Here is a 24,626-nt window from a genome sequence, read left to right as displayed (position 1 = left end):
GATGAGTCTTTCGTGGATGGTGCTGTGCCAAGGACCAGTTATCCACTTGGGTTCGTACTTGACGTGGAGGATAAAAGTAGGATAGTGGCCTCGGGATGACAAGGGATTCTTCACTAGTTGGCCAAGAACAAATATGGCGGGCCGTTTGCGGGTCATCAAAAGTTACAACTATACAGTCCCCTTGCTTAGATTTCTTTGTGGGACCCACCCAAGGTATTCTGCGGACCATCGTTACCCGGCTTCTCTTGCCATTAGGAGCTGGTCTGTTAACACTAAGCCAGTGGATTGTTTTGTTTGTCAATGACCAATGATTTTCATATTGGTCAATGCCGAGGACGGGAACACCTGTCAACACAACTGCATATTCATTGGCCTCTGGAGGAAGATCTATATAGCCTCCTCTAAAATTTCCTTTTGGGCGAGTTCCCTGGGTTTCAGTGGGGTGGGATCTAGCGGATGGTGCCAGATTTAGATTTGTTTTTTGCAGCTTAGGATTCCGAGCAGGAGCCTGCGGTTTAGAAGCCAGAGGTATGGCGGTCGTGGAAGTTTGGTCCACAGCCACCGTCCTCGGTTTGGGAACAGGCCTTGCAACAGCAGGTGCTGGGGCGGGGTTCTGCTCAATATGTGCGGCAGGAGCTTGCAATTGTGGGTCAAATAGAGACACGCCCTGGTTTTCAAAATTTCTCAGGCCAAGAGTGGCCAGAGCAATAATGCTCTTCTCCATCTCGAGCAGATTGTTTTCTATCCTAGACAATCTTAGGTCGAGTGGTGAGAGAAGTTTTTTAAGTGTTTCCCAGACTTGATCAATAAAATCCTTCTCATTTTGTCCCTGGTCCAGCACCTGGGACCCCTCAACCTCTGGGATAATGGTGGCTAGTCCCTCTCCCATTTTTTGGCATACTGGCTTCGATCTTAGGGAACCCTCAGGTAAATCAGTACATGCCTGAGTATTAGCCATTGTAAAAAAGTGGGAAACTGCCACTTTGGCCTTTTTGCGAGAGTAAACTGAGCGTGATTGGCGTTTTCTTTTGGGTTGTGCGCCACTAGCACAAAAAATAATTGGAGTTACATGGACAGGAGATTTAGGGGACTGAGTGTGGGGAAGTGCAGAGAAACTTAGATCTTCTAAAGAGCGTGTTTGCTCTAGGGGCGGAGTGAGAGAGGGAGTAGTTGGGGGATGATGTAAGTCTACCTGAGTCGTAATGCTGTTTGGGCGGGCAGGGCGAGGAGGGGTAACTGCAGAGGCTATATGGCCTAGGGAAGATTTTTTTGAGTGGGCCATTACCTCGGACATCCTGCGTGCAGCAGCCAGTTCTAAGGATACCCGCGTTTGAAGTTTGGATATTTCTTCATCAATAGCCATGTTAGTGCGAGTGATGAAGTCATCCATAGGGCCACTAACTTGTGGACCGCCGTTGGCGGCCTTGCTACGTGTCATCCTAGTACTCATAATGAGTAGGAGCCCTCACACACCCTGCTAGATAGATTGCCTCTAATGAGCTGGCCTAACCTAACACAATAGTAGAACAACAGGGGGGGTAGGAGTGGCAAGATGGGTGGGCCAGGGCCGTCCGCTGCCGTCCTCGAACGGCCTCAAACGGCCCAGTCTTTGCCCTGTCTTCGCCCGGGCTGCGTCCCGCGCTGCGGGAGTGTTGGGCCTAGATATAGTGGGCGTGATGGGCGGGGGGCGGGCCGGCGGGGAGAGCGGACCGGATGGTCAGTCCGTGGTCTTCGCAGGGACTCCTGGATGTTGGAGTCCCTGCACACTCGCAGCCCACGCCTTACCTCGCGCCCCTGCCTCCGCCTTCAGTGACCAGGTGCTGTGAGTTGGAAACGCACTCCTGTGCGCAGCGGCTCCCGCGAAGCGGGAGCGGCAAGCCGTGAGGGTAGAACTGCCCCTGGATTCCTCAGCAAAACGAAGTAAGCCTCTACCTCTCCGTTTCAGTGTCCCAAGGAGTGGCAGGGAAAATGCGCCTTTAACACTCGCAGGTGGGCGGGGGGCGGGCCGGCGGGGAGAGCGGACCGGATGGTCAGTCCGTGGTCTTCGCAGGGACTCCTGGATGTTGGAGTCCCTGCACACTCGCAGCCCACGCCTTACCTCGCGCCCCTGCCTCCGCCTTCAGTGACCAGGTGCTGTGAGTTGGAAACGCACTCCTGTGCGCAGCGGCTCCCGCGAAGCGGGAGCGGCAAGCCGTGAGGGTAGAACTGCCCCTGGATTCCTCAGCAAAACGAAGTAAGCCTCTACCTCTCCGTTTCAGTGTCCCAAGGAGTGGCAGGGAAAATGCGCCTTTAACACTCGCAGGTGGGCGGGGGGCGGGCCGGCGGGGAGAGCGGACCGGATGGTCAGTCCGTGGTCTTCGCAGGGACTCCTGGATGTTGGAGTCCCTGCACACTCGCAGCCCACGCCTTACCTCGCGCCCCTGCCTCCGCCTTCAGTGACCAGGTGCTGTGAGTTGGAAACGCACTCCTGTGCGCAGCGGCTCCCGCGAAGCGGGAGCGGCAAGCCGTGAGGGTAGAACTGCCCCTGGATTCCTCAGCAAAACGAAGTAAGCCTCTACCTCTCCGTTTCAGTGTCCCAAGGAGTGGCAGGGAAAATGCGCCTTTAACACTCGCAGGTGGGCGGGGGGCGGGCCGGCGGGGAGAGCGGACCGGATGGTCAGTCCGTGGTCTTCGCAGGGACTCCTGGATGTTGGAGTCCCTGCACACTCGCAGCCCACGCCTTACCTCGCGCCCCTGCCTCCGCCTTCAGTGACCAGGTGCTGTGAGTTGGAAACGCACTCCTGTGCGCAGCGGCTCCCGCGAAGCGGGAGCGGCAAGCCGTGAGGGTAGAACTGCCCCTGGATTCCTCAGCAAAACGAAGTAAGCCTCTACCTCTCCGTTTCAGTGTCCCCCATATACAGTATTTCATCCTGTTCATACATTTCCATTCTTTCTAAAGGCAGGGTACCATCTACCATATCATCCAGGTCTGACCTTAAACTGGCGACATCGAGTCTCTTGGCTTTTATCTCAACTCGCAATATGTCTTTCGAAGGGGGCTCACTGGTCTCCCTACCATCCCAACTTCGAGCTCTACGTTTGGGCTCGGGAGAGTTAATGGGTGCCCTCCCTTGCTCCCATCTCTCCAGGTCCCATGCTCGGCCATCCGATCTTGGAAGGTGATGGAACACGGGCCTGTTACCCCCACTCTTTCTCTGCCCACTCTCTTCTTCTTCTCTCCTTTCACCGTGCGCCTCTCTGTTATTTTCCCTCTGGTCGCTACTCTCCCTTTGCCTAGTATCGCTCAGTATCCGATACGATCCTTCCTGGTTCCCCATATTCCCTGGGCTGCGCTCATTTCCGTCATCACAGGGACTATGGTGCGACCTCTCACAACTCCCATTCAGTTCTCTGGTGCCGGGCACACAGTGTGGACACTTAAAGCTGTTTCTGTACTCTTGCGCTCTCCTCTCCCCTTCACTGAGTATTGGGCGCGCCACCCCTCCACTCCCGGTTATGCATGCGTCCCATTCATACACCGAAAAATGACTACTTCCGACCAAGCGGTCACTTCTCTCGACTGTACGTCCACAGTCTATATGTAATTGTCAACACAACTGACGAAATGTCGTCTCTCTGATAGGTTGCTTACACACACAGTAACTTCCGACCAGCGTCCGTTACTCACGCACTCACTCTTACGGTCCCCCTATCTCGGTCTTTCGGGTGATCAATGGTACCTCATGACCCCCTTCACACTAGTTGACGATTACTCTGGGTGTCCGATACACCCGAACCACTTAAGCTCTCCTTGAACTTAAGATTTCCACCGGTTGCGCGCGCTCACAACCTGTTCCACAGTCACTCTACAGACATTCAACTCCGCCAGACATTACAACATAGATACAATACAAAACACCGCAATCTAACACGCATAACCCTTTATACTCACTCTCGACCGATACTGCTGCCTTTTCTGTCTCACGTCATCCGGATCTTCTTCAGCGGGCTGTTCTTCCGATCATCGATCTCTAGGGGCCTTGGGGTAAGCTAACCTGGCCTAGGTCACCGTCCTCAAGAAGGCAACCATCCTCTATAGCTACCAACTGAAAGGGCGAGATTTTGATCGATACCTCATCACTATTGATCCAAACCTCGATCTGGTCGACTGAACCTTGTTGCCTGTCTTGGAGGAAGAAAGTGCCCCTCTCTGCAAGTTAGTTCACCCAATAAAGGACTCTGCTCCCAAAGATCACAAACAACTTCTAGCTTTCAAAAGTTTATTGTAAGGATATGATAAGCTGCAAATACAGGCATCTCAGAATGAGATTCACGAGATACACAGGTCCAATTACATACATGTGCTCTCGGAAAGCCCTCAGACGAGCAACGGAAATCACTAACACAAGTTCTAAGAATAATAAAGCTATCAGCATTGACGCATATCTCTCCTTCATTTAAGTTGGAGGAAAACGCACAGGTTAGGCTGTCCCTACCCTGCTCTAGATGGTATCCCTACTTAACCAAGTCCCAACCTAACAAAGGTGTCAGCAGTGAATGACCCCCAAGGGAAGTCACTCACCCTAAGTCTCTTGGTGAAAACCTATAGTTCTCCAGTCATGACCCCTCTCTGCCTACCCATCCGCTCTCTAAAGGGTCCTCAGGTATCTGCTCTAACTCCACCCAGGGGTGCTGTCCCTAATACAAAACAGTCAACAACATTTGAGACGCCCCTTGCGAGACGCCCCTCACGTGGTGTAGCTTCTGGCTTTTTCCATGATGCTTTGTATTGGGCCTCATACGTTAGAGTTGACCTTGCTTCTCAGACTCTTCTCCGGCCCGCTGATACCCCTTAAACATTCCGGAACCCTCCTCCATGTCTGGGCCGTCTACTGAACAGACCTCTATTCATTCATTTATAATTGGATCCCCCCTTTTCCTTTGCAGACAGATATCTGCAGCCAAGAACCCAACTCTCATAGACTTCCAAAAAAGGCTTGCAACATTTCTCAGCCCAGACATGTACGTGCAAATCGATGTTAAAACATTTCAGGCCTACAATATTTCTCATCATGATTATAGCATTCAACTTCTTCATTAATTAAAGCATGTTAATACTCTTATTCTATTATTCAGTAAACATCTCTATAAATCATGGCCCATTTAATGCAATGACCAAAACATTAATACAATCTGTGTCGTGAAAAGAAACACCTTCCCTTTTAGCTCTGGCCCTGAGGCCTACCACATTCTGCGTTTAACCACATACCATCTTACATTTTAACAGCTACACGACATGGATTCAGAAATAATCACATCTACTAAAATCATATAGTGTCACACATTTCTGTATTAATTCCACTTCTACTTAAATCTCTACATTAGCTATACATTCAGAATATAATTACAGATACTATTAGCACTCATGGCATTTCTCCTCATGATTTGTGCTTACTACAGGTAAGTGTGATGTACTCATACATTTAGGTCAGTTTGCGCTCTCTCACAGTGAACCGAGCTTCCAAATATATCTACTTCGTGTCCGGGTTGGGCACATGGGCCTTTTTACGTAACATGTACACACCAGCTAGGTGTGGAGTCGGGTCACTAGTATTGTGCGCACAGATAAAAAATATGACAGAAGTACAATAATGTAAACACAACGTCCTTCCCTAATGAAATACTTAATTATCCAATTGGGGGTAGCTATGGCTACTTCCATTAATACAATTGGCGTACATTACGAAACTCACAGTCATTCACTTATTATTTCATTTTGGTAAATTGGGCGCAATATATAAAATGTATTTATATATAAAAAGTAGTGAGCCTTTTTGATAGCCACAACATAACTTAAGGCAGTGCTCTTTATAATGAGAGGACGCCATGTTCTTTCTCTTACATGTTTAAAGTGTCTCTTTTTTGTGGAATTAAAGATGCACACCTTTTATCCTCAGGCCCTTAGTCAGCACTTCACACTGCGATAGAGTGTGCGTGCCTGAGCCTATCATTGCCTTCCTTGCTGAATACACCTCTTTACCAGTGGAGCCTGCAATCTAAGCTAAGCTCTTTTTGGGCATGTGCACGTTGACGATTATCTCCACTTATTAAGTATCACTCGTGTGAATTACTGTTATCTGTTTGCTTACTAATGCTCCTATTACACAGGTTCATGTGTAGTTTGGGGCAGTTGCTGCCGGCAAGCAAGGCTTAGGGGGGCCCGAGGGATGGTAATTAACATAAACAAGCATTGGCATAGCCAATAGGTCTCGCCTTTGGGACCTTATAAGTGTTCATCCATGCAACAGTTTATGTTGTTGCACGAAGGATATTGTGCTGGATAACAAAACACTAATAAAGTACCAAAGGCAAGAACTATTGGCTATGCCAATGCTTGTTGTCTTTGGTGTGGCCAAATTTGTTTTATGTAATTAATATAAGATAAGTAATACTCAAATACCAGATTGCAATGACGTGCACTATAAGTACATAAATAAATAAAATAAAATATAGAACTTTTCCTGGAAGTGAGGACCATGCAGGGACGATGCCAGCTCTAAATAGGGGCTGGGGCCCTATGCTGTCTTACATGATACAAATCAGAGCAGCAAGAGACGCGCGATTGACAGGGGAAAACCACAGGGGCGGCAGACAGAATCCAAACGCATATGAAAGCAGGGACCCTCTTTTGTGCTCTCTGTGTGTTGACCCCATAAGTCTTCCAGGCTGCAGGTATTCACACAAGAAACCGGCTCCTTAGCGCCGGCTGGTATCATCTCTGCTGCCATGTCCCAAGGAGCGGAGATGGAGGCTTAAGGGGGTAGTGCGGCAAGGCCCGGATCACTTAAGCCCACGTCACCATCGACAGCCCTGCACTGCCCATACCGGCCCCACTGTCATCTGTCAGCGCACTTTGCGAAAAGAGAATTGGCGCAGGAGGCGGGGAGGGGCTGCAGCTAGTTAGCCATGTGCATAATTAAACAAGCGAACATGAAAGCGGTGAATACCAAACTCTCAGCAGACATATTGGCAGGTGAAGTGGAAACTATCATTCTCTTTATTCAGCAGCTGTATCTGTGCATCACTTCTGAACATTTACAGCTCTATTGAAACAAGAACCCTGCTCTTCCAACTAAAGGTTTGAAACCCTGCTGTGTTGATGATCCCGTGGTCCTTTGTGTGAAGGGGTTCTCTTTTGGAAAAGGGGGCGCAGAGCGGTTGAATTGGGTCAACGAGCCACATGGAGCGATCCCGGACCGAGTGAGACCACGCCAGGGACGGACGTGAAAAGAGAAGGCAGGACAGCTAAGGGTTCCCAGGTGGGAGCAACGCAGAGCTGGGAGAAGAACGAGCAGGCAGCCGCGTTAAGGTCTGTGCATCAGGTCCCATGTTAAAAAGTGAGATAAAACAATGCGTCCACCCTGGATAAATACACCGACGTGTGGCGGGCAGCATAAGTGCATGCGCGCGCTGGCCATGGAAGTGGTGAATAGCGCTTCGTAAACTTTGAGGAACAACGAGATTACTCGGAAGATTTTCTCGGCGGAGGGCTCTGCACCAAATAATAGAACAGGTCTGTTCGTGTTGGGGAGGTGATCTTCCCTGTCCCCCCACAAAATAAACACATACTTCCCTACCTAAACGTTGTTGGAAATAGCGAGCGGAGCCGACTTGACGAGGTTTTACGGAAAAGCGTAATAAATGTTGCCAGACGTTTTTTGGGGGCAGTAGCGGATCAAAATACGTCTGTGTGAATAACTGGTACTACCGTCTTCAATCAGGTCAAATTGGGAGGGAGGGGTCCGTTCTAAAGCTAGTGAAACAAGAGAGCACGAAAGTGAAAGCTAAAGCTAATTTGAACAAGCACGGTGAACGCGCTAATTAGAAACAGAATTGAATAAACAAAAAGAATAATAAAACAAGCAGAAACACGAGAGACGGCCTGCGGCCGTCAAAGTGAAGTGGACACGGCGGGCAGGGGAGGGGGCGGAGCGGGGAGAGCGGCATGAGGGTGTGAAGCAGCAGGGGCCTGAGACGAGGCCGCCTTGCCTTTGATGTGGTAATGCGAGGCAAGCGGCTGGTGGCATTGTGCACGCGCTTTCACGTGCACTGGAAGAAATCGCCTGGGAATCGCCTGATCTCGGTAAGCTCTGTTTAAGCCGCAATAGATCGAGCTCCCGCTCTCAATGCGCATGCGCATTGAGATAGGTCGCTCGACCTAAAAACGTACCTTCCTCCAGATCATTCGCCGCCGCCTCAGCTCCTGGCTGCGTTTTAGCTAGGCAGCCTCCCACACCTCCCCTAAGCCAATCATAACGCTGCAATGGCAGCGTTGGGATTGGTACAGTGCAGCGGACAGTGCTCCAGCCAGGCACCTATGGGAGGCCATTTTCTCTATGTAGGCTGCGTACATGAATCATCACTGCTGCAAGCACTGGGAAGACCTCCACTACAGGTAGCACAGCATAAGCAATGCCGAGAATGACAAGTCAGCAGAAGATCCAGTCCCGCATGCCCGCCATCTAGAGGCACTTATTGGAAGTGATCGCCTTGTACCTGCATGCACAGCTGCCTGTGAAGGAACAGCAGGAAGCTTCAGCTGAGTCACATGCTTTAACATCTGCACTCAATAACACATACAACTCAAACTTGTTGCCTTTTGCATCTCGATCTATATTTAACTTTGGCTCCCCTAGAAAAACAGCTTCTTCTACCTTCCATTCATCCCGTCATGCTCACCCCCCACGCCACGGTGTCATATCCAAAACATTGGTCAACCTCCATTGATGTAAATACTACTCGATGTGCCTGCACCATCAACAGAGATCTACCAGGTGAGTGGCATGCCATGCGTCTGTTGTGGGATCATGCTGCTGAACATTTACAACAACATTTATTGTAAAATACGTAAAAAGCCAATGAATGGTGGAAGGTAAAGGGAGGCTAGAACAAATGTGCCCTTCTAAGATACAGGATGGCCGATCCATGCCAGATTTACAATACTCACTTACAATGAATGTAAATGTAACAAGTCTCAGTAGAGCTTTATACAGTGCTATCCTGAAAATATGACAAGGATGTGGCTCACCTGAACATCCATTGGAAACCCCTGAGCTAGAGAATAGGGCTAGAGATGGAAATATAGGCAAGCTATTAATCAGTCTCTTTAATAAAAAGTAGGATTATCAGTTCACTTCTGGAGTTGGGTGACTGCAGTTACCTCAGGTGTTAAACTAAGGCTTTCCTTCTTTTTCAGCAGATGGATGAGATAAAGAAAGGGATGGGGTACAGCAGGTTGGTGTTTGGTGAGGAGGTTGGAGCGTGGGGAAACAATTTTGTAAATGTTTCACGTCAATTGTTGGAGTGCATAAGGTGGCCCAGCAGTAGCAACCCCAAGAGACGGGTAAGTAATGAACTAAATAAAGAGAAGAGTCTGCTGGCTGGGGATGTAAACTAAACCGCTTAGAGATGTTTACGTTTTTGTGTCCAACAACTCGGCAGATCGAAAAGGAATGGCAGAGCATGGTAAACTAAATGGGCTTGGAGGATGTACACTGCCTTCTTGAACCCCGCCCCCCTAACCCTAGAATACATACGCCAGACATATATAATTTTCTGTCTAATTGTTTATGTTCTTGTAGGTGAAAAACTAGATAATGATTTATTTAAAATTAGATGGCATGATAACCATAATGAGGAGAAGATGAAGCCTTGTAATTAAATAGCCTCCAAAAATATACCCATCACAAGTAAGGGTTCCTTCAAAGAGAGTCCCCAATAACCTGTAAGGAAGCAAATGGACTAATTCGAAAGAGTTAACAATACATCCACCAACTGCAAATGCCCTTGCTACAGATAAGCCAGACAAAAACAAAACAGAGTAAAATATGTAGATGGAGCATACGATTCTGGATCCAATGCCCGAATACCAAGTGGAACATCACTGGAGTATCGCACGAGTGTAACTGGAGGGAACACATAACGTGCAAGGCAAGTGGCAGCAGTGCTATCAGAGTCTTTCTAAAGAAACTTGGCCACAAGAGAAGTTGCCAAGACCAAGAGTTCTTCTTTTGTTGACATTTAAAGACAGTCAGGTTTGACATCACTTCGTTAACCTTCGTAGCTGGAAACAATTCAACCCACCAGTAGGTAAATGTTTTATTTGTATATGATTAATTAAAATCTTTACAAAATTGTAAAAACGTCCATAGTTATTGTTATTTAAACATAATAAAAATAGGATGCATTAAAATTACAGAGTTATTAACAGTTTTATGGTTACCCTCGAGGGATTTAAAAAGTTCATCTAGCATGGTTAAGTCTCTTTCTTATTAGGTCAAAAAACTTCACCACTTGACAGTTCAATTTGATGTCGCTAGTAGAGAAGCACAGTTTGGCTGCCTGTCTGCAGGTCCGGACGGCATGTAGGTTAAAAAAAGGACGTAAGAGATTGAACCTCAAGTCCTTTACGCTAGGACAGATGCAAATCACATGAACTATGTCCTCCTTGCCGGTTTTGCACATGCGACACTGTTGTGAAGGATTGTTTCTCTCCCAAGGTGGAAGATGTGGAAGTATGGGAATTACCCCGAGGCGTAATTTTAAGAATTTTTCTTTAACATTTATTTTCATGCCGATGCTGAAGTACGTTTGTGGCCGCAGTTTTTCATAGCCACCCACCGTTAGCCATCCGTGTGCTCTGTTTGCTAGGTCTTTCTTGTCTTCTATCGCTGAGATGATGCTAGCTGATTTTTTAGCTACTTTTTTAAAAGACAAGAGATCTATTGATGTTTCCCAGGTATCAGTCATGCTAGAATTTTGAGTGATTCATATAGGTAGGTTTTCGGCAGGAGGTTGCGGTGCCGAAGTAGTTCTTCCCATAGGTTTGCACATAAAGATCCAGCATCTGCATTGCGAATTTTATGCCAGTTTGTTGCATACACGCTCCGCCTCTCTAGAGTTTGTTTCAAGATGCCGAATTCTAGTCGAATCTGAGCCGGGGAGACGTATTTGGGAAGATTGAAAATAGCCCTGTATGAGTTGGCATTGAGTGTGTCCAGCAACGCCGCATCCTTACCGTGGTGTGATTCACTCCCATAAGTGAGAGTCGGTTTTAATTTGGCACTCAATATTTCGAGAAGAGGTTTGAGTGTAAGGTCAGGTAGTTTGACCTTCAATGATTTTAGAGCCAAATAGGTCATTGTAGCCTTCCCTCGCAAAGATTTGAGCTGCGCCCTCGAAGTATTATTTGAGTCCAGGATTACTTCAGGTACTTATATGTAGTGACCTGGTCGAGCTTTTCGCCATTCAAGCACCAGCAGGGGTTCTTTTTTTTCCTATAATTCACTGCCATCACCTTTGATTTATTGAAGTTTATTTGTAGTGCATTTTCTACTGAAAAGGCATGGGTTGTGTTCAAAAGATGTTGCAGACCCATTGGAGTCCGACTTATCAACAGCAGGTCATCCGCATATAGCAGGTTTGAGAGGGTGATTTTCCCTAATTTCGGTGCATGGTTGGAACATTTGTCTAGTTGCCCAGGTAGGTCGGCTAGAAAAAGATTAAATAGGATCGGTGCAAGTAGACATCCCTGTTTTAATCCTTTTGTTGTCTTTATGGGTTTTGAAAGGTGTGTTCCAGCCCCAAGTTTGATTTTAATCCAGGTGTTTGAGTGGAGCAGTATTAGGACGTCTAATCGGTATTTAGGTATTCCCAAATTGTCCAGTTTCAGCCAAAGTTTGTTTCGGTCTACGTGGTTGAATGCAGAAGTATAATCAATAAATGAAAAGAATAGAGATGACTTAGTTTCTTTTGCTGCTTCCATCAGCAGTGATAGTGCCATTAGGTTGGTTGTGGTCCCTTGGCCTTTGCAGAAACCCGTTTGGTTGATTGGCATGATGGAATTTTCAGTTGCTCATGATCTTAACTCCTCCAAGATAAGGCCAGCAAAGTATTTTGCCTCCACATCTAGGAGAGCAATAAGGCGGTAGTTGTTTGGAAGCCTCTTGCTACCTTGTTTATGTATCGGGCTGATAATTGAGCCGTGCCAGGACTCAGGAAGGGTCTGTGAAAGTCTGATACTGTTGAACACTGGTGCTAAAGATGCGCTCCAAAATTTGACATCTGATTTGTAGAGCATAGGTGGTAAGCCGTTCGGCCCAGGAGCACCGGTTGGTCTCCCCCTTGATATTTGTCGTTGGATGTCTGATGGGAGAATTGGCTTAGGCCCTAATTCAAATGCTTTTTTTGAGTTTTTTTCCCGTTTTTGGTTTATCGATTTTTGGTGTATTCATGGCGATGTGCTCCCCCGTTTTAGGGGGATTTATGAGGGTATAATTGTTGAGGTTTAGTTTTTTGTTATGCTTTGTAGTTATTAAAGGAGGTTTGTTTATACTCGCTTTGTCTATAGTCCCATCGTTGTTGAAATGCGTCAGGAGGTATTTCGACCATACTTCTTCAGTTATGTGCGAGTTTTGACAAGGGAGGTCAGGATTCTGTATTATTTTAATCATTTGCCAGAATCTGGAACTGTTCTTCTGCTTCCCCTCGTGAACTAGCTTCACCCATAGTTCTTCGTTCCTTCGCTTCTGGTTGCCCCATTTCGTCCGTTTCAGCTTTGTTTTAGCTTCCCGTAGGGCAGTTTGCAAGCTATAATTTGTTGGATCCTTTCGCAACTGTCTTAGAAGTTGATTTACTAATCTTCTTTGTAGTTTCATTTCTGGACATGAGTGAATCCCCCAAAGGGGCAGCTGTTGAGGACGTGGGTTGCTGGGAGCCTTTTTTACCATTTGCTCCCTAATGGTTTTAATGAAAATGTCCCAGACGTCCGGTGCCTTGGATGCATAGCTGGTGGCTTGGGAGAAGAGATTTTTCGCTATGGAACTAATTGAGTCAATGTTCCCGGCGTTACAGCGAAGCCGCCTTAAATGTGGGGCAATATCTGTCTCGAGGCCTATAAAGGTTTTGGTTTCCAGGTGGGAAGTCGTTTTTATTATGGTCTCTTGTGGCAAGTGATCACTGAGGTCGCTCGTGCCTATTCTAAAGGACTTTACCCGACAAAGCATGTTTAGAGATGTGAACGTGTAGTCGAGATGGGAGGATTGTTTATTCGCATGAAAGGTGGCAACTGGTGGATCATCGCCAGGGTAGCGGCCGTTCAGGGCCCTTAAGTTGAGTTCTTCCAAGTGTCGAAGTAAGATTTTAGAATGCTTCGTTGGATTCTTGTTTTTTATATGGCCTTGTGTCGGCAAGCCCCATGCTGCATTCAGGTCCTGGGTAAGGTCGCTAAGTTGCTCTTTATTAATTAGAAGCATATTGAAGTCCCCTGTCAAGATGAATGAGTCAGACACGCTTTCTTCCATTATTTTTTTCACCAGTTTGGCTAGGTCTTTCGCACCTTTTTGTTTGTCTTTGGGGTGGATGTATGTATTAATTATAGTTACAGCTTGAGGCTGCTTCTTTAGCCAAAGTGGGACCTTTGCCACCTGAATAACGCTTGGGGGAGGAATATGTACGTCCATTGCCTCGATTTCACCTATTGTCGATATTGATGCGAAAAGCATCAGACCGTCTGATCTTCGGCCAAAGGTTGAGTTTTTATTTGCTGGAATACAGCAGGACGTGAACCCTTGGAGCTTGAATGCTTTTTCTTCCCAAGTCTCTTGGAGCAGGATAAGGTCAAATGTAGTCAGATATTCTAGAAACTCGGGATCGTTTCTTTTGCTCGCCAACCCGTTGATGTTCCAGGAGCAAATTCTAATATCCATATGTCCTTCTGATGGGTTGGTGAGTTCTTTCCCTTTCTGTCAGTTGTTGAAAGTGGAACTTGCGAATGTGCGTTGAATTGAGTTCCAATTTTGACCAGTTGTACGTGATGAACAGCTGCTAAGCTTTTGATTTTGTTCAGAGTTGTGGTTTTCTAAGTCTCGGGGGCACGTCCCAGGCGAGCTGCTTCTTGCTCCTTTTAGTATTGAGGTAGTACTTTTTTGTGCTGGGGGTCTGGCTAAAGGAAGAAAAGGAGTAGGATAGCGAGGTCTTTCTTCGAGTCTCAGCTCTATCCCCCATAGCTGAAACGTCGCTATTTCTTCCATGATTTTAAGTGCTGTCTCAAGTGAGTGCCAAGTTGTTTTTGTACTTTCTGGGCGATGTGGTTCGGTGTTTGACTGGAACTCTATTTCCAAAAGATCAGATGAACTGATATTTGATAGATTTGTTATTGAATGCATGAGCCTTAGTATGTTTCCCCTATTCAGTATATCACTTCTGCCACGGGATGTGTATTCCGGAATGAAAAGGTTTAATGTTGGACTGTTCAGAAACTGTGGTTTGGTTGAGTCCGGCGGTGGTCTCTTAACACCCTGTTGAGTTGGCTGAGAAGGGTTGCTTACAACTTAATTTGTTGACTCGTTATAAGGTTGCTTGGGCAAGTTGTTATTTTGGAATGGTCCTTGAGACCTGCAGTGCATGCATTTCCAGGGCCGGCTTTAGGGCCGTGCGAGCGGTGGGGCTGCACTAAGCACTGACCTGTGGAGTGGGCGCTGACTGGCGGGTGTTCGGTTGGGGGTGGTGGGGGTGGCGGCATGAGTTTTGCAATAACTTGGGAATGTAGAGATGAGGGGCACTTTTGCCTGGTGGTGGTGAGAGAATCCGAGGAGGTGGTCATGTGGGCGCCATAATTGATTGTCGCACCGGGTACCACCAGCGCTAAACCCGGCCCTGTGTATTTCAATTCAGGAGGGCTGACTCTGATGAGGGCCTAATATCACAGTGTATTTCCAGGAAAGGACCTAACGCTCCACTGCCTATGCTCCCCCACGGACTTTATGCCCATGTCATACTCCCTGCCCGGCCTGGTACTTGCTTTAATTTAGGTGTGTGACACCCTCCAATCTTTATCTCAAAATAACTCGGGGAACTTCCTTCTTGGTAAATGGGGCACTCTGGCTAACACGTAAGACCGACCAGAGGATACAAACATTATAAAATTCTCTGAGGGTTGTAACAAAAACTACATGTCTGTAGTATCTCCCACGCGTGGGCACACCTCCACTCCAGGAGTGTGCAGAAACACATAACTTGGGTTAACACATGGGCAACGTTTCTAGCCAATGCATGTGCTTGTTGGAGTGGGTGACTGACCAATCACGGATCGCTTTTCTCCTCTAAGCATAGATGAGGATCGGTTAAACAAAGGGCCTGAGCTACATGAACAGAGTACACGTTTTGCCATAATGAAAACTAAATTAATAAGCATGCTGAATCGTGCTGCCAGAAATTAAAATCTGTGAACGCTCTGTTTCCCTTAGTATAATGGAGGTAAAGAAATAAGCGCAAACATTGCACAATGCAAAAGCCAGTCTGCAGTGAAAAGATTGGATCGACAGCACATCAATATTTGCGTCACTAGCGTCACGCCGGGCCGGGCCGGTACAGCTGAATTACCAGGGCAATTCGCGCAAGGTCCATTGGGCTAAAAGGGCTTTAAGGTCAAAAACTTAAAATAAACAGAATCACACATAGAATGTGAGAAAAAAACATGTTAGACGTTTGAACATCACATGTTTATTTTTCACAAATAAGGAATGGCTCACAATAACTACAAATGGGTCCTCCTTGTTAGGCACATGGGCAGAACAATGACAGTTTTGTGACACAAAGTCCACTCCATGAAAGTGAAACTGTGAAAGAGTGTGTTTGGTGGACAAACAAGGACAAAGTGGACAACAAACCTAAGATATAGGTAGAAAGTCAGAGCAACCTTAGTGGATGTGGTAGTCACATGGGTGCATTTGAGAGAACAGCAGCATCATGAGTTGATCAGAAATCTAAGAGTTGCAGATGGAAAGGACAGCAATCTGGAAGGTAGAAGAGGGTGTTGGACTCTGAGCAAAGTGAGGATCCTGATGAGAAGACAGAGGGGGATGGAAGCACTGACAAATAGCACAGAAGAGAGAAACTACAAAACAACTGTGCACTGAGGACGGAGAAGCATCATGAGAGACAGAGAGAGAGTTGCTTCCAGAGAGGTGTGTCTCAGGAAAGGGACACTACCCTGAGAGAAAGCAGCACACAAAAGAAATCAGAACAGTACCCTGAGGGGTTTCAGAGAGAGGGGATTGAACCATGAAATATAGCACAGTAGTGGGCACTGGCACACAGGGAGCAGTACCCTAAGGAGGAAACCTGAGCAGTACCCTGAGAAGGGCGCCGCAGGAAGTCTGCATCAACATTTTGAAGGGAAAGTAGTGCACTGAGGGGACTATCAGTATTATGGAGCTGCACATTTCAAGAAAGGTGAACCTAGAGAGGGGATTTTCAGGGATGGGACTGCATCCCAAGACAGAGCGGCACATTGAGAAGAAAGACAGAACAACATATTGAGGTGGGAGCAGACTGACGGGAGAGCAGCTAGAGAGACAGAAGAAACAAGGTGGTAGACTAAGAGAGGGCAGTATCATAAAGAGACAACAGCACTAGGGGTTCACTGGGAAGGGGCTGTGACTGAGAAATAACACTGGAGTGAGAGGGTAGCACCCCCCTTAGAAAGCAGTACTAGACATTAGAGCTCAGAGTAAGAGCAGCACCCGAGAGTTTGTGTGTTTTCGTGAGGGACAGTGGGGAATCCAGAGGAGAGAACGCCGCCTGGTGGGAGGGACTATCCAGGGAGATAGCAGCATGCTCAGAATTACAGGACAGCACCTGGAGAGGAGGCAATGCCATCCTAATGAGGAGGCAGAGATAGCAGTCAGAGAGTGGGCAACATCCTAAAAGAGAGTTGCACCATGAGTGTGACAGGAAAGCCGTTTCTGAAAAAAAGAGAGCAGCAGCCCAAAACACCAAGATTCAGTGAGTAACAGTGAAAGAGAGAGATTAGAAATAACACACTGAGAGGGGTACGCTTCAAGAGAAAGTGAGGGTGGCATACTGGGGAGTTAGGATCAAGTCAGTACACTTAGGAGAGAGGAGGGGACTGGTATACCTTGGAGACATATTAGCTCAACCACAAGAGAGGAGCAGGACCTTGGTAAGCAAATAGGTGGGCAACACCTTGAGGAGAAATACTTTCAATTATAGATAGATTGGATCATTGGAAAAGGTATAGTGGAGGCCATAGGTCTAATCTTTTTATTATAAACATTTCTGACAGAACACAGTAGGACTGACTCGTTTATTGTGAAAATCATATGTTAAAGGCAATAGGCCTCTAAGGATGGGTGGATTAAGGATGGAATGTTATTCCACGAAAGTAAAGTCACTACAGACATGAACTGCTTTACATGGATTCCTACAGATTACTGTAGCAGGCAAGGGTTCTGATGCTGGCTCTCTCCTTTGGCAAACCCTGCAAGTGGATTTACACTTTAATAATCCTTATTAAATCTCGTAGGAGGGGGTGGAATATTGTTTTTGGAATATTTGTAATTTTCGGACTGTATGCCTGAGGGTTGCTTTATGGGAACATGTATGCAAAATTCAGTAGGCCTGAGTAAGTTTTGGTGACAGGCCCGTGATAAAGGCTATACGCCAGATTGGTTCATCCAGAATGTCTATGTCAGATACAATTTATTTGATTTGATTATTTGAAAAGCTACAACAAAGGAAGTAGGCCTTCATTGTGAGATGGGTTTGTTAAAGCAAATAGACATTTAAGAGCGGGCTGTCATTGGGGTGAAATAAAGGCTACAAACAGCTGTTTTGTTAAATAGACTATGGAATCGCTACCCTGACTGGGACAGCAAAATCTCACCTCGCCCCCCTGAAGACAACCTTCAATGCAGCAGCCAGAATGGTCACTGTAATTAAGAAATTCGAACACATCTCTCCCGCTCTCAGAGAACTTAAATGGCTCCCAGTTGAGTTGCGAGTCAGCTTCAGAACAGCCTGCCTCACGCACAAAGCCCTGCACACAGGCATACCGGAATACCTGGCCGCCAAACTCAAAAGTGCTGGCCAGTCCAGAAACCTCAGGAGCTCCAACTCTCTACGACTCATCAAGCTGAAAACTCGTAAGCATATAACCGCAGCCAAATCTTTTGCTGGAAACGCTCCACAAATCTGGACTGCCATCCCTCCCCACATCAGAATAACACCCTTGTTTCCAAAATTCAAGTGCCTACTCAAAGCACTCTTCCTCGACTGCTCCCGAGCAAACCGATAGAACCTAGGCAGCTCCCTAGCCGACGCTCCATCTTACCTTAATTTTTGAGACTGATGACCTTGACTCTGATCAAGAAAACTTTTTGCGTATAAACTGACTAAATGATGAATACGCTCGTTTGTCTTGCACCCCCCTCCCCTCTGCCCCTTCGCTCCTGTGCTTGTTCCCCTCCCTACTCAAACCCTAATGTTCTACCAATCTACTGTACCACCTATTTGCTCATTATTGTATATGTTGCGAAGCGCTCTGATACCCCTGGGTCCAGCCAGCGCTATACAAAACTCCTAAAATAAATAAATAAATTATCTTGGTAAGCATGGTTTTCAGTATTGGTTATCTCTTCTGACAAACACATGGTGTTGAAGATTTTTAATGGGATAATCCGTGCTAGGCCATTTTCAGTGGGGTAGTATATTGTTTTGCCAGATCTATTACTGTATATAATTGGCTTTACACTGTGTTAAAGACCGTAGTAAGGTATTTCAGGTATATTGTAACATGGAATCTCACAGATTGCTTCTTAGACCTATATGTTGGTGTTGGGTACCCCTGCTGTTAAATCCTGGCAGGAGAACTGTTACAATTCCTGCTAGGCCCGTTTAGGATAGGAAGTATATTGTGTTACCTTTTCTAACTTTGGACATATTCTTACTTTTAAAACTTTGTGACTGATGAGTGCTTTCTGGGAAAGCTTATTCTTAATGCATTAGGGTGAGTTTGCTATGGTTAGAAGAAAGTGAGACAAACTGTAGCCGTGGCTGTTTCATTGAAGAATTATTTGGTCTGATCTGTTTAAGAAGGTACAACAAAGACCGTATGCCTGACTTATAGTAAAAAGCATATGGTAAAGTTATTGCAAAGTAATGAGAACTGACTTACTTAATGCAAAATGCTTTTATCAAAGCAGACAATCCTTTAATGTATATTCTTATTGCACTGAGTTGAAGGCTGCAGAGTGGTATTTTGTTACAAGAAATCTCACAGATTACCTTAGTTTCCAAGGGTTTTGATATTGGTTTCCCCCATTAATTATCCGTTGGGGTGGGCACTGTGATAGTGCTGGTTTGTCCTTCCTAAGAGGTGTTTTGTCACCATTCATTTTTATAGGGATTTGTGATTTTGCTGTTTCTTTGACAGATTGCCTGATGGCCGCCATGTTATAGTAGGTCTTGAGTTGGTTTTGGTGATGAGCCAATGATAAAGGTTATAGGCCCGATTGTTTCATTATGAAAAAGTAATGCCCAGTGCCATAGGTTCAGTCTGTTTATTATGAAACACCACAACAGTTGCAAAAGGCCTGACTTATTGTGAGAATCAAATATTAAAGTCAATAAACCTTAATGAACAGATTCTTTAGATTCTTTTTAACTGTGTTAACCCATTTACGGCGGCGGACATTCCGCCGCTGTGTGGGCGTTCTGAAGAGTGGGCGGGGCTGCATTGGCCAACGGTCGTGCCCAGCACCAGGGAGGGAGTGCTCGCTCCGGCCAATGGCATGGAACAGGTTAAAGCCTGTACACAGTTTCTTTGTTACACAGATAACTGTAATAGACAAGTATTTTGGGGTTTGGCAGCTACCCAGACTGTCCTAAAGGGCCGCCAGGGCCAAACTGGCTGTAACAGGCATCGGGTGTTTCCCCGGAAGGCTGGAAGGGTGGGGGGCCGGGTTTGCAGCAGTGGGGGGCGCTTTTGTTCCTGGGGGTTGGTTTTGCAGCAGTGCTGCAATATCAGTCCCCAGTTACAAAAGCAGCAAGCAAGCTGTGTGGGCCAGGCAGCCCTTCTTCGGGGGCTGGTCCAAGAACATTGCCAGGGCTGCTTTGGGTTCCCAGTCCGGCCCTGAGAGCCGCTCACCTTACTTACATTCTTTGAATTAGTTCTGCCTTTGCTTGCTGAGTTTGTGTCTGTTTTATCACATAGGCAATGTGGGAAGCCCCTCCCAATTGCTTGGCATGTTAGATCCGCCTTATTCTATGGCGTGTTAGCCCTGCCCTCCGCTTGGTTTTAGACCACCCCTCCCCGAAGTTTGGCTCCATTTACGCCCCTAGTGAGCAGCGTTACTGGAAACGATGAATAGCATCTAGCAAACACATGACCAGGAGCAGGGCGTGTGGGGACTTTCTTTAAAAAATACAATGGTATCCAGCATCGGTCACCACTAATGTTAAAATGATAACTCACTGTTGAGAATATTTTTATTTTTAAACGTATACATACAGCTAGGAAACACTCACCATTTGCAACGCTGAAATTTCAAAGCCTGCATCCATTATTTCAGTTATAATCTTTCCATGACACTCTGCAAATAAGGGGAAAAAAACAAATACAAAAACATGAATAATCAGAGAACAGGTAAGCAAAAGCGAATCGAACATTTACACAATGCTCACTTTTAATTATAATTTCCTTTAAAACTGAAAAGTCATGGAATGGAATTACACACAGTGTGGTGTCCTAGGTCCGGTATAAAAATGTCAATCAGTTTATACAAGTTTGAATCTTGGCGCAGCCATTGACATTTTCCGGTCTTCTCAACAAGGCATTTCTTTCAGTATGCTTTAGTTTGCTCAGTTTAAATTTAGATGGCATACAGGCCTGTGGTACCCTGCTATTATGCCACAAAGACTTTGAGAGGTTGTGCAGCGCTGAAGGAATGCAGGGGTGTCGGCTCGAAACAAATCTGCAGAGCTTCCTTTAATGAACAGATTAAAATGAAGCTCTTGAACTTTAATTAAGACAAATCCATTTAGCACGTGTCAGGATGAAGAACAGAGGGACTAAAAATACCCGAGGGGAGAAACTGATGACTATGTTGGTTGATCAGGGAGAGGAATGTCACAGTCTGGAAGTAAAAGAATACTACACGATGAAGCTAGCAAGACGTTCAGGACCCACAGCCCTCATGTAGAAAGTTTGAGTAATGGTATTCACATTACCTGCAGCCCCAGGAATTTTGGGAACTAACCAGGAAACACTGTTTCTGCCTCTTATTTACACTAAACTCACCGAGCTGCAAAAGGCTGCAGGAATTATTTTCTGAAATTAATAGGAGGCCTCAGGCGTTACCAACACACCTTCCATTCCTTTTTGGAAGTGTCTGTAATGGTGTGGGAATGAAAGGTACAGGTAATAAGATTACGCTGCTGCCGCCAGACAATTATGTGATCATCATTAAGAGAGGAGCTTAGGCCCAGCTTAGGCCCTGCCCCATGTTGGGAGCCAGGAGTACATGTTTTGATTGGGCAAAACTTGTGTGCTCCCGCAAAAAAGTGCTTGGCCCCCCCCACACTGCTGTGATCATTTTGTTTGTTTATCCAGCTGCTTGAGGCTGAACTTTCAGGGCGCACAAATGACACTGATAGAGCAGGAACATTTAGCCTAAAATAAGTGCCATAATTTACACTAGACATTAACACAAAAAGAATAAAATGCAGGAAAATGTGCCTTTTCTTCAACGTGCAAACTAACATGTAGCATGACTTTTTTTGTAGGAAGCACTCATTTCTATTGAAATGATATCACTAGGTCAGAATAGGCCTTATTTTTCTTTCATCCTTCTATCCTTCAGTTAATTTCTTCTTTAATAAATGATTTTAGGAAAGGCTCTCCTATGCAATATTATTTGATAAATGATTCATACTTGACTTGCTTAAACATGTCATCTCTGTAGAATGTGCTGACTTTCAAATATATTTCTTCTTTTCCTAAGCTACATATTCTCCTTCTATTTAGTTCGTTTCTACCTGCCACATATTCACAATTCTCAATGCTGAATAGTGTATTAAACACTTATGCTTATATGAAAACGTGAATCTTATGACTTAATCCCATAGGTTACAACTAGAATGATTCTGCTGAAGATTAGTTCATTGCTACGCAGTGGAATACTTAATAGCCAATAGTTTAGACTGTAGAGTTCTCGTGGGAACTCAGTGAATCTAACGCACATAAATGTTTAGCAACTAAGTTGACACTTGTAGATAGCCTTTCCGTCATCATACAGGACTGGAATGGATGCAGCATTGTGCTCGCCTTGTCTATTGGTTTATTTATGCGGATGTGCGCTTCTTTTGTGGATGTCTCGTGCGATTCACTCTACGTACAGCTGGTGTTGTTATTCCTTGTTGGTTTCTCGTAAAATCAATAAAATTGGTTATCCAAAAAAAAAGATGACCTAACACCAGCATGGATTGTTACATATGTTTTTGTGTTTATGATATACGTGTTCCTAGTCAGATGTACTAGAGTGCTGCCCAGTCTGGTCCAGGCTATTCTTTTGCGACCAACCCTTTTTCTCCTAGCACCTTTGTCCTATTCGTTGTGAGGTATTGCTGACGGGGATTTCTGTCACCTACTACTTTGTGGGTGACAATTTCTTTAATGGTCATAGCTACTAGTGTGACTATTTTCTTAACATAACTTTCAACAGTTGTTACTGCGATTGTTTGCTGATGCTGTTAGAGAGAAGAGACTCAGACGAGTCTCTAGAACTACTCTTCATGAGGAGTTCAGCTTCAATCTGATAATTTTTCACTGCCCTTTTAAATCTTTCTGTCTTCCAAAATTACTCTCTATGGGTTCTGGTAGGTTAGGATCCGCTCGAATAGAATAGGAACTTAATTTCCTTTATGGAACACGCTGTTATTTTTTTGATTGACTCTACCATGATTTTCTTGATATTGCTGTAAACGAATTGATCTCATTTACTAATTTGAATAAAGAGACAAAGAACAATATACTAAACTCTTATTGATAAATTAAGGTTTTCGAACTGATCAAAAACTTTCATCACTAAATTGATGATGTTTACTGAAATGTTTTAAAGTTATGCTCCATTCTAAAATGGAGTAAAGATCCATTTGCCTGGAGAGGAACATGGTGCGGAGTTGGAATACACTTGTGCAAATTAAAGTTTGAACTAATTAAACTAAAATGTTTCCGCACCAGCAACACTGTAATGCTTTTATAATGTCTTAGATAACTAGATAATTGATGGAGTTTTTCTCTAGCAGCAGCTAAGAGGACAGTCATTAACCTACATCGAAATTTAGGTCTGCTGAGACAGTGTATTCATATGCCAGACCCATTGGCATTGCCAATGCTTGTTCTAAAGATTTTCTACATGAACGGGTACGTACCATATGGAGAAAGAGACAGGAAAACCAGCATGGGTTCTACAACCTTCAGACCAACAACAGAACTCTGATACAAAAAGTAAAGTTCAGCACATTTTTGTAGCAAAATAAAATAATGTGCACTTCCAAGAAACAAAGTTCGGAAAAAGAAAAAAAAGAAATATATATATATATATATCCATCAGAGCAGGAAACCCATTCGGAAAAAACCACACGAAATGGATCGAAAAAACTTCATTTAATTCATTTCCAGCAGCTTGCCAGCAGACTCTTCGTCACAAGGGTCCTTAACAAAATGAAAGCCAGACGCGTTTCGAGAGCTACGGCTCTCTTCTTCAATGGCATAGGTTAGGAAACCAAAGGGACGCCTTCTATAATGCACATGTTCAAACAGATCCCGCCCCACTGGGCGTGTCCTTCCACTGCGGCTGTCTGGGATCTGTAGTGCCAGGTAAATTCCAAGTGGATGCATCTCTTTGTCAAATAAAACCATATCAAAATCCAAGTGGAGTTCAAGTTCACAAGGGACGTAAGCCTGCCCTGCTTTGTAGCTGCTGGTGAAGTGTCCCTGTGGCCCCCTGCAGACTCCCAGATCTTTTCGTTCCGTGGCTAACCCGAGTAAAGATCAGCCTGGACCTGCTTATGCAGTGGGTTTCATTCCACGACCGGGAACGGCCGTTAACACATCCATCAGAGCAGGAAACCCATTCGGAAGAAACCACACGAAATGGGTCAAAAACACTTCATTTAATTCATTTCCAGCAGCTTGCCAGCAGACTCTTCGTCACGAGGGTCCTTAACAAAATGAAAGCCAGACGCGTTTCGAGAGCTACGGCTCTCTTCTTCAATGGCATAGGTTAGGAAACCAAAGGGACGCCTTCTATAATGCACATGTTCAAACAGGTCCCGCCCCACTGGGCGTGTCCTTCCACTGCGGCTGTCTGGGATCTGTAGTGCCAGGTAAATTCCAAGTGGATGCATCTCTTTGTCAAATAAAACCATATCAAAATCCAAGTGGAGTTCAAGTTCACAAGGGACGTAAGCCTGCCCTGCTTTGTAGCTGCTGGTGAAGTGTCACTGGGGCCCCCTGCAGACTCCCAGATCTTTTCGTTCCGTGGCTAACCCGAGTAAAGATCAGCCTGGACCTGCTTATGCAGTGGGTTTCATTCCACGACCGGGAACGGCCGTTAACACATCCATTAGAGCAGGAAGCCCATTCGGAAGAAACCACACGAAATGGATCGAAAAAACTTAATTTAATTCATTTCCAGCAGCTTGCCAGCAGACTCTGCGTCACAAGGGTCCTTAACAAAATGAAAGCCAGACGCGTTTCGAGAGCTACGGCTCTCTTCTTCAAT

The 24,626-nt window shown here is 45.6% G+C and overlaps 1 protein-coding gene across 2 annotated transcripts in view; it reads right to left on the bottom strand.

The window, feature by feature from the left end:
- NME7 (NME/NM23 family member 7) overlaps positions 1–24,626 on the bottom strand; it is a 634,381-nt gene that overhangs the window by 196,962 nt on the left and 412,793 nt on the right. For both annotated transcript variants that reach the window (XM_078658324.1, XM_078658323.1), the window contains exon 8: positions 20,368–20,432. In XM_078658324.1, the coding sequence (XP_078514450.1) occupies positions 20,368–20,432 (65 nt within the window). The remainder of the gene's footprint in view (positions 1–20,367; positions 20,433–24,626) is intronic.

Source organism: Lissotriton helveticus, chromosome 8 (genome assembly GCF_964261635.1).
Source record: "Lissotriton helveticus chromosome 8, aLisHel1.1, whole genome shotgun sequence".
Classification (NCBI taxonomy): Eukaryota; Metazoa; Chordata; class Amphibia; order Caudata; family Salamandridae; genus Lissotriton; species Lissotriton helveticus.
This window is presented reverse-complemented; position numbering and strand designations above follow the sequence as displayed.